The sequence below is a fragment of the Heterocephalus glaber genome, unplaced genomic scaffold (genome assembly GCF_053883595.1).
Source record: "Heterocephalus glaber isolate CG9 unplaced genomic scaffold, H.glaber_assembly_v1.0 deba00001773, whole genome shotgun sequence".
Classification (NCBI taxonomy): Eukaryota; Metazoa; Chordata; class Mammalia; order Rodentia; family Bathyergidae; genus Heterocephalus; species Heterocephalus glaber.
Genome location: NW_028258463.1, coordinates 10,039,764 through 10,049,326, shown reverse-complemented (window position 1 = coordinate 10,049,326; position 9,563 = coordinate 10,039,764). Strand labels below are relative to the sequence as shown.

Below are 9,563 nucleotides of genomic sequence, written 5' to 3'. Positions count from 1 at the left end.
AAGACGGAAGAATCCATGTGCACACGAAGTCTGGCTGGGCACGGAAGCACACACCTGCAATCCCAGCTACTCAGGAGGCTGAGGCAGGAAGATTGCAAGTTCGAGGCTAAGTCTGGGCACCTCAGCGAGACTCCGTATCAAAATAGAAAACGAACAGGGCTGGGGTGTGGCTCAGTGGCAGAGCACCCCTGGGTTCCAGTAGCTCAAAAAAAAGAAGCCACAGGCTGGGGATTTAGCTCAGTGGTTCCGGCGCCTGCCGTGCAAGCGCAAGGTCCCAAGTTCAATCCCCGGTACCAAAAATAAAGCAGCCACACAGGCACAAATACTAAGCCTATGCCAAAGTCAAGGTGTCCCCACTCCCAAGGCCTCAGCATCAAGCGCAGCACAAGCCCCACGCCCAGTCAGGGATGTGGGCGTCACCGCGGGGGGGTGCGCTGTTGTCCCCCCACCCTGGCTGCAGTAAACCGAATCCAGATGCGGAGCCGGCTACCTGGTCCCCTGCAGGACGCCGAGCTCCACACACCAGCTGCTCACGGCCCTGGCCTCCCTCCCTCTTCTCGGTGCCACCGCCTGCCCCCCGGGGGTCTGACCACCTGACTCTCCTTCTTCTTCGGACAGGGAGGCTCCCCCTCGCAGGCACAGCTGGGCTGAGCCCACTCTCTCCACTCCGGGGCGCCTCTGTAAATAAGTCAACCAACACAATGATCGGGATGTTTTTGGTTTTGTTCTGTTTTGTTAAAAAAAAAGAAAAGAAAGAATGAATGGAAAGAAAGACAGTGCAGGCGGCCAGCGGGTCCCCAAGTCTCCTGCCCTCCAGCCACGCTGCAAAAGCCCAGGGAGCAGGGAGCTACAAGGCCAGGAGAGCAGGGCAGGAGGCAGAGCCAGGGAAGGGGGTCCCCTGGCGACTGCATGATCACCAGCAGGGCCGGGAGCAGGACCCACGCGCGGCTCAGGAAGCCCGGCCACGGCCTCCACGCGGCCACCCCACACCCGTGTGGTGTGCAGCCCTCCTCCGACTGCTGTCCCTCCCCAGTGCCGCACCGAGGACAAAGTACCTGGGCCGCTGAGGGCCACGCCCCTGGGCCTCCTGGGTCTCCCTGCTCTCCTCTCCTCTCTTCCGGGAACCAGACTTCCTCCTCCCACCCTCCCAGGGAGCTGGGAGGAGACTCCCAGGACGGAGAACTGGCGCTGGCACGTAGTACGTGATCAATAAATGTTTTCAGGTGGATGAATGAATACGTGAAAGAATCCAGGATCAATTGGAAACACGTCTGGGCTCCCCACTGTGTACTTGAACCTCTTGGGCTGTCTGAGCCCCAAAGGACACTGAGTGCACTTGTGTCCATAAATGCATATGCACTCGCACGCACACTCACACACACACACACACACCCCAAGAGAAATTTCCGGGCCAACTCCAGCCCGGGAGCTCGGGGCAATGCGGCACGAAGCCCCTTCCCCGTGCCAGGCTCACTCTCGGGAGCTGTCGGCCAGCTGGTGGCAGTCCAGCTCCCCCTTGGCCTCCAGGGCCCCTGGGAGCTTCACGCCCGTCTTCCGGTCCACGCACCAGCACTTGCCACGTTGCCCATCCAGAGCTGGGTGACACTGCCAAGACAAGGTCACAGGGTCAGCTGGCGGTGGGACAGGAGTGGGCGCAGTGACGGCCCAGCCCCACATCGGCAGCTGCTGCTCCAGGGGGGCTTCAAGCCCAGCAGGACCAAGAGGCAGGTGCATCCTGGTGGGGCGAGACTTTCACAGCGGGCCTGTAGCCCCGAGCAGGACCCAGGTGGGGTGGGGCAGGAAGGATGAGCATTGTTGGGTTTGGAATTCTGGCCCAAACTTGACCCAGGAGAGGCTTGGAGCCCAGGTGGGTGAAGACAGAAGGCCAAGGACGGGGCACCCAGCGTCGGGGTCAGAGTATATCTTCAGAGTCAGAATTCAAGCTGGAATGAACTTGGCTCAAGAGTCAGAATTGGTCTGGGAATAAAGGATCAAACATCGCCACTTCCACTCTGATAAGCATTGGGCAGAGAGGGGCCGGGGATTTAGCTCAGTGGTTTCGCCGCCTGCAGCGCAGGTGCAAGGACCCGAGTTCGATCCCCAGTACCAAAAAAAAGAATTGGGCAGAGAAAGCCCACATAGATTGGAGAACATACAAAGCGACCCTGATGTGAGTTCTGGACTTGGGTTAATAATCACCCATCAAATGCATCATGTGTACCACACTGATATAAGATGTTAATAACAGGAGAAACTGAGTTTAGCATTGTGGTGCACGCCTATAATCCCAGCTTCTCGGTAGGCTGAGGCAGGAGGATCCCAAGATCAGAGCCAGCTTAGGCAATTTAGGGACTATCTCAAAAAAAGAGGATGTAGCTTAGTGGTAGAGTGTTTAAGGCCCAGAGCTCAAGTCCTAGAATAATGATACAATGATAATAATATGCATTTGGCCAGGAGCTACAGTCTGCCACAAACTCACTCAGCGACTTGGGCTCTTCCTGGGCCCCAGTGTCTTCATCTCCCAAAGGGTCAGACTTGGGCACCCAAGGGTCAGGTCTGGGTTGGGGACACCCCCCTCCTACACCTCCCTCCAGCTGCCTGGTCGACAGGCGGGGACCCCGAGGGCCCACCTGCTTGGGGTGGAAGTTGCCGTTTCGGTCACAGTTGGGGATGGGGATGATGAAGAGGTCCTCGTGTGTGCGGCTCTGCGAGGCGGCCAGCCGCTCCAGGGCGCGGTGCAGCTCGCTCTGACAGGAGCCCTGCGGCTGGGGCGGAGAACAGGACTGGTCAGCCCAGAGAGAGATGCCAGCCCAGGGCTGGGCTTGGGGACCAGGACGGGGTGTGAAGCGCGGGCCCCAGGGGAACGGGGCGCTACCAGGCGAGAGAGACAGAGGCCCAGGCCCGGGTCCCCGGAATCACCCACCAGCAGGGGCACCACCGGCATGGAAGCATTTCAGGCCCAACGGTCCCTTCTGCTACGCCGCTCCGTGCACTGGTGGCCAGGAAAGGAGCCGCCCCTGAGCCCCCCGCCGCGGGGTGAGCACAGCACAGATCTGGTGGTCCTCACCACAGGCCGCACGTCCTCCCGTGGTGTCCCAACGACTTTCATCTTGCCCCCGCTGCTGCTCCGGTCGCGCAGCTTGGCCAGGTGCTTCTGCATGCACCTGCGGTCCTGGGCACTGCAGGGGCTGAAGCTGTTGTTGGGATGCTCGCCCTCATCCTTGTCTGCGGCCGGGTGAGAAGGCCAGAGGTCAGCAGCTGGAAGAATGGGGCTTCGAGCCAGCCCGGCCCACAGCACTTGGCTTGTCCCTCGCCCCGCCCAGGCCACCCTCGGCTGAGTCACCAGCTGCAGGAGGGTCCCCTGGGCCCTGCAGGGAGGTCTGCAGCCTGTCGAGGTGGGGCTGGGCCCTCTGGATCTTGTCCCCTCTCATGGCCCATCCCTATCCCTCTCTGCGCCCGCTGCTGTTACACCTTGCTGTCCTGACAGGAAGGTCCAGAATCAGACTTTCCATGGGGGAGGAGAAATCCGGCCCCGAACCCTTTCCCCACAGCCTGGGTGGGAGTTAGCATGCACGCCTGCACGGGAAAGCGTGTGCATGTGTCCGTACATGGGAATGGGACACCTGGCATGGCCCCAGGACCAAAGGAAGGGCCCCTCGAATGCCCCTGGCCCTGCACCTCTAAGTCTTGCCCCAGACCTCAGCCCCCAGGCCATTGGGGACCCAGCGGCAGGCTGGTTCCCAACCTCTCCAGGGACCCCCTCAGGCTCCCCCAGCTCCGAGCATCCAGGAGTCTGAGCTCCTCCTTCCACGGCCAGCGCAGCCGCAGGGCTGAGCCGGAGACATCAGAGCCACCTCTGAAATGCGAGGCTTGGCAGTGCACTGCAGGCCAGAGTGCCGAGGCCCTGCCAGTAGCATTCCAGATGTTGGCAGCCGGACAAGAGGTTACATCTGGTTTGCGTCAGGACTTTTTTTTCCTGAGGAGTTAGCAGGTTCCTCCATGCATGGCAGGGCTCCCAGAGCTGCCTCTGGGTCAGATGGTATTTTTCTGCTGAGCCAAAGCTGGGGGCTGGTTCTTGTTTTTGTTCTGTTCATTCAGGGGGTGGGGGTGGGGTGGAGCCACAGAGACAAAGGGCAGCCAGGTGAGCAGGGATCCAGGCCCTCAGTCTCAGAAGGGACCCCAGCGGGGAGTATGATTGCACGGGAGTCCGGGGAGGAAGGCTTTTCTCACAGTGGAGCATGTGGGTCAGAACAAAGAGGCACAGATACAGCCTGTCCTACTACACCTGGCTGAGGCTGGCGGGGTCTCCAGGACATGAGCCCAGGGGCCTCTCCCCACCTAGAAAGCCTTCACCTTCCTGAGGTTACTTTCATTTCACCACCGCGGAGGAAAGTACGACTGTGCTTTGTTACTTTCTCTTGATAAACAGCCAGAAGCCTCTGAGGCTCAAAGAGCTCAGGTGTAAAGGAAGAGTCTTCTAAAGAAAGGGGTGAGGTTGGGAGCCCCCCACCCTGGAAGGCAGGGTCTCAGCACATGGAGGCCCCAAGAACTGAGCAAGCTACAGGCAGGCATGGTGGTGCACACCTGTCATGCCGGCACCTAGGAGGCTGAGGCAGGAGGATCACTACGACCTTGAGGCCAGCCTGGGCGACATAGTGAGTTGAAGGCCAGCCCAGACTACATAATGAGAGCCTGTCTCAAAACAAAACAAAACTGAGCGAAAGATAGGGCAGAGGCTCCAGCACAACCCTGCTGTCCAGGGGGAACCTTGCTTCGAGGGGAAGCTCAAAGACTAGTGAGCAGTTCAGGATCATCCGAAGATATTGGGATCTTGTCTGCCAAGAGCTAGGGGTCCTTAAAACTGACGGCAGCATGGGCACCGAGTGAGCTGGAAGCACAGCATGTGCCTTGTGTCATCTGGACAGCCTGCCTGGTCCTGGTGCTGGTGTCCCCAGCCCACCCGGCCCTAGTTTATGTCTGAGCTTAGACAGATCAGGAATGTGGCTTCCTATCCTCCCTGGTGGACACAGGGACACCGTGTCTGTATCCACCCACCACACGCAGGCAGCTGGGATCCAGGAGCCAGAAGAGTTGGTGTGCAGTCACAGGCACCCTCGAACACTCACCAATGAACCAGGCACTCCGACCCATCCTGCTCAGACCCCACCAGACCCGAGGCAGGGCACACGGGCCCACCAGCCTCTCGGCCCCGTGTTGACTTTCTGTGTAATCTGTAACTTCCCCTTGCCAGTCTTGCAAACTGGCAGGCTGAGGCCCCGCCCCAAGCACCCCTGGGCAACGCCTCTGGGGAGCTGAGAGTTGGAGCACTGGGTCTCTCCAGGCTGCGCCCCAGCCCCCTTCAAGCAGGAGCTGGGTCGGGACCCCTTCCTGGGGAGGTGTGGCCCCGGGACGCTGCTGTGGCAGGCAGGGCTTCTGAGGTAGCCCAGCTGGCCCAAATGCCATCTGCCCGGGGCATCTGCACTCCATTGGGCAGCAAAGGAGGTGAGGAGCCCAGAGCGGGGGAGGCAGCATGGGCTCCAGTGGCTGCAAAGTTCCTACTGCCTGATTTCATCCCTGTGACCTCTCCTCACCTCCAGGCTGGACCCCCAAGATCACCCCCCACCACACCCCAGAGGGTCACCCCTCACCCTGCAGGGAGGCCTTTCCTCTCCTCCTTCCCGGGACCTCCCTGGCTGGGTACAAGGCCCCATCCCAGAAGTCTGCCCCTGCCGAGGCAGGTGGCTCCATCCATCCCACATGCACAGCAGCCAAGGCACCGCGCTGTACCGACCCCCTCTCCACGCCCCTGACCGTCTGTCTCCCAGCCCAGGGCCTCCTGGGCCAGGCCAGTGCTCGACCACGGAGCTGCATCCCAGCGCTCCTTTGTGTTTAAAGGGAAAGACTTCTGCCAGCTGTGGCTCCCACACCCGGGGCTTTGCGCTAAAGAAACAATGCTACTCGGCCCTTCTCCTCCTGGTCCCTCCCCAGGCATGGGACTTCAGGGAAGGCCCTGTTCCCAGGACGGGACTGGATTCCCAGCACTGAAGTGGGGACAATGTTTGCTGCACTAACTAAAAATTAACCCAGGCTGCCTGTTCCCTCACCCTGGCCCAGAGGGATCCCGGGCCTGGTTTGGGAGCTCCCCGTCCCAGGCCTGACGTCCCCACCTGAGTCGATGGTCGGTACCACGCTGCAGAGTCGTGCACTTCCGACACACGGGCCACCCGACCTGGAGTGGCCAAGCAGTGCGGATGAGACGGAGACACCCACCCCCATCCCGGGGGCAAAGACGCCAAGTGACTACGCTGCCCTGGCCACCTGCTCAGTCTCAGGCCTGCAGGAAAGGGCAGAAGAATAGCCTGGCCTCTACCGAGCTATTCCAGGGCAGAAAGCCCGAGACCGGGGACCTGGGAGGATCGGTGGCTGCTGACAGCATGTGAGCTGGGCATGGTGGACAATGCACAGTGATCCCAGCGCTCAGGAGGCTGAGGCAGGAGGGTCACAAGTCCAAGCCCAGCCTCGATGTAGTGACTTAGTGAAACCCTATCTCAAAAGAAAGACTTAAAAAGAAAAAAGGCTGGGGATGTAGCTCAGTGAGAAAATCCTGGGTTCAATCTGCAGTACTGCAGAGAGAGGGAAAGAGAGGGGGAGAGAGGGAGAGGGAGGCAAAGGTCAGTGGGGACAGGGGTGAGCCCTGCTCCCACTACCCCACCAGTTACCCTGCAGGCCCGGCCTCTCCCATGATGCAGTGCGGCCGGGCCATGGTGGAGGAGCCCCTGTGACAGCTAACGAGGGAGAAGGCATGGGCACAGTTTGCCAAGGGCACACCAAGTTCTGCGAGGGTTCTCGGGGCTCCAGCTCCTCCCTCTCCAGATGCCTGCGCGTGTGACCGACAAGGACCAGGGCGGGGGGGGGGGCTCTGTCACCCACGGGGGAACCAAAGCCCTGCCATCCCTAGACCCCTCTGGTGACCAGGCTGCACTGTAGCCACAGGAGAAGCCCGGGCTCCTCACGCCCTGCTGCAGTCTCCTAGGAGCCCCACTTGCCCTGCCCGACCAGGGGACGCTTCGCAGTTTTTCTGCCTCTGTTCAAGTTGGCGCCAGAGGGGGCCACCAGCCACCCCATCTGCTGCCCGGACCTGCTGGCTGGTGGAAGGTGGCCCCACTGCACCCCCGGAGCCTGGGGGCTCAGCTGTCATAGCCTGTCTCACGGCCCTGGCCTCTGTGCCTCCGAGTCTGGGGGTGCTCCCCCGGTACCCGCTTCCCAGAGGCCCAGGGCCCAGACTCCTGCTCCACTCCTTCCTGTTTTCCCGAATCCTGCTCTCCCGGGCGAACAAGCTGCAGAGGACTGAGGAAGTGCAGCCCTCCGGGACGGGGCAGGAAGCTCGGCCGGAGTCCCGCATCCGGACAGCAACAACGGAAGCTTCAGGCAGCAGGGAGAGAGACCCCAGACAGCAAAGCAGGCAGGGATGAGGACCAGGGCGGACACAGAGAGGCGGGAGGGCCAGATACTGCGAGGACGGACGGAGAGGAAGAGCCCCAGAAAGGGGCCGAGAGGGAAGTGCTGGGCGCAGGGCTGCAGCAAGAGTAACCGGGGATCAGGCGGCGCTGGGAAGAAAGGGAGCCAGGACGGCAGGCGGGGAGCTGGGCAGCCCGCAGGGAGCCGCAGCAGGACCAAGGGGGCCGAGAGCCGCGCCGAGGGGAGAGAGAAAGCGCGAGGAGGGTACGGCGCAGGGCCGTCTGAGAGTCCGTCCCTGTCCCTGGCTCTGGCTCTCTCCACACCCGAGGTTTCTGCGGCTCCGGGTGAGGTGGGGGACATCCCTCCTGCGACCGCAGGTGGCACCTGCACAGCAGGGCAGACAGTGGCACGGCCTCTCACCACCAGCGCCCCCATCTGTGTTCCACCCCGAGGAGGATGGGAGGAGAGTCCAGACCCTGGCTTCTCGCTCTCCTGGGGGACGGGAAGCTGCCCACCGCCCACCTCGTCCTCCAGTTTTCTCGCCCTAGACGCGGGCTTAGCTGCACGAGGCTCCCCTGCTCCGCCTCTTCCCATCAGCAGCCCGGCCTGCCTGGCAGATCTCGCTTCCCAAATGGTCCGAGACGGGCTGGGACAAAGCTCCCCCTGACGGTGGCAACTAGCGGCCGGGGAGTTCCGTGGCTGAGCGGACACCGCCACGTCTTTGCCTTCTCGCCGGCTCGCGGGGTCGAGGCCCCGGGCCGGCGTGGAGGGCGGGCGCCTTACCGGAGGGCTGCAGGCCGTCCTGGATGGCCTCGATCTCCGCAGGCTCCATGCACGAGCCCTGCCCGTGCATAAGCGTGCGCAGGGGCCTCTCCACCCCTCGGGGCGGGTAGCAGCGCAGGCCCGAGCCGCAGCGCGGGGTGTACACCCCGCAGGGCATCCCCAGGCTCAGGGCACAAGTAGCGCAACAGCCGCAGCCCGGCTCGCGCACCAGCTCCTCGCAGCCCACGGGGGGGCGGCAGCGCGCCAGCTTCTCCTCGGTGCAGGGCGGGCAGTGAATGGCCTCGTCGCCCAGGCTCGGCGCGGGCCCTGCGGCCAGCAGCGCGGCGGCCACGAGGCAGAGGGACAGCATGGCCGGGCGGGGCGGGGCGCGGGGCACGGGGCGCGGAGGAACCGAGCGGGGCGGGGGGGCGCCCAGCGAGGACGCGGCGGGGTCAGCGAGCGCGCCCGAGCGCAGCGAGCCTGGTGGCCGGGTCGCAGCGCCGCATCCTCGCGCGGCCCAGCAGGCGGCGGGGCAGGGGGCTGCGCGGCTCCTGCCCGGCGCCCCGGACTTTATAGCGGCCCTGGCCACACCCCCAGCGCCGGCCGAGGTGGGGGAGCCCTGGGGGCGGGCAGAGGGGCGGAGGGGGCGGGCGAGGAGCCGTCAGGGGGAGGGGGCGCTGTCCCGAGTCCCGAGCTGCGGAGCGCCAGGCGGCCAAACGGGAGCCGGGAGTCGGGCGCGGAAAGAGAGAGCGAAGGGCCCCCCACCCCCACCCCCGCGACCCTGCAGGCGTCGCCCCGGCCCCAGGCAGGAGCCCGAGCGCCCCCTGCGGACCCCCGGCCCGCGGATTCAGGCTCCCCGGCCAGAGCCCTTCCCTTCCGACCCTCGCCTGTGCGCCCAAGCTCATCCTCGCCGGTGAGGTGGGCAGGGGTCCAAGCACCCAGTGAGAACCCCCAAGACGCCGAAAGGCTCTCGCCCCATTTAGCCCTGCAGCCTCCGCCCCTCCGCCCCCAGAGCTCCGCTGGGCCCGGGCCACCCTGCCCTCCCCCCAGGACGGAGCTGGCCCCACTCCGGGGAAGCGGGGCGCCCAGCCCCTTCCTCCTTCCTGGATCTTTGCTCCCGGAGGAGCCCGGCCTGGGTGGGAGACTGCGGCGCGCGCCGTGCAAGCTGCGCAGGGACAACTGCAGGGGGCGCCGCTCAAGTGGCCGCTGTGCATTCGTATGACGACGCTCCGACGGGTCCCAGCAGATGGCAGTCGAGGCTCTGGCGGAAGCGGTGACTTTCTCTGCCTCACCCAGGCCGCCCCGTGACAGCCTGTTGGTGGCCCGACCCCCACCCTCGCTCC

The 9,563-nt window shown here is 63.7% G+C and overlaps 1 protein-coding gene across 2 annotated transcripts; it reads right to left on the bottom strand.

The window, feature by feature from the left end:
* Positions 1-705: 705 nt before the first annotated feature.
* On the bottom strand, positions 706-8,774 carry Igfbp4 (insulin like growth factor binding protein 4). Of its 2 annotated transcripts, none has more exons than XM_004859433.3 (4): positions 8,242-8,774; positions 3,068-3,258; positions 2,631-2,765; positions 706-1,605 (listed from the first exon to the last, which is right to left on the bottom strand). In XM_004859433.3, the coding sequence occupies exons 1-4, from the start codon at positions 8,588-8,590 to the stop codon at positions 1,471-1,473; spliced, it is 810 nt and encodes a 269-aa protein (XP_004859490.1). In that variant the 5' UTR covers positions 8,591-8,774; the 3' UTR covers positions 706-1,470. The 2 variants fall into 2 exon arrangements, with proteins under 2 accessions (XP_004859490.1, XP_004859491.1); XM_004859434.4 differs by having other exon boundaries at positions 3,068-3,225; positions 8,242-8,770.
* Between the last annotated feature and the right edge of the window lie 789 nt (positions 8,775-9,563).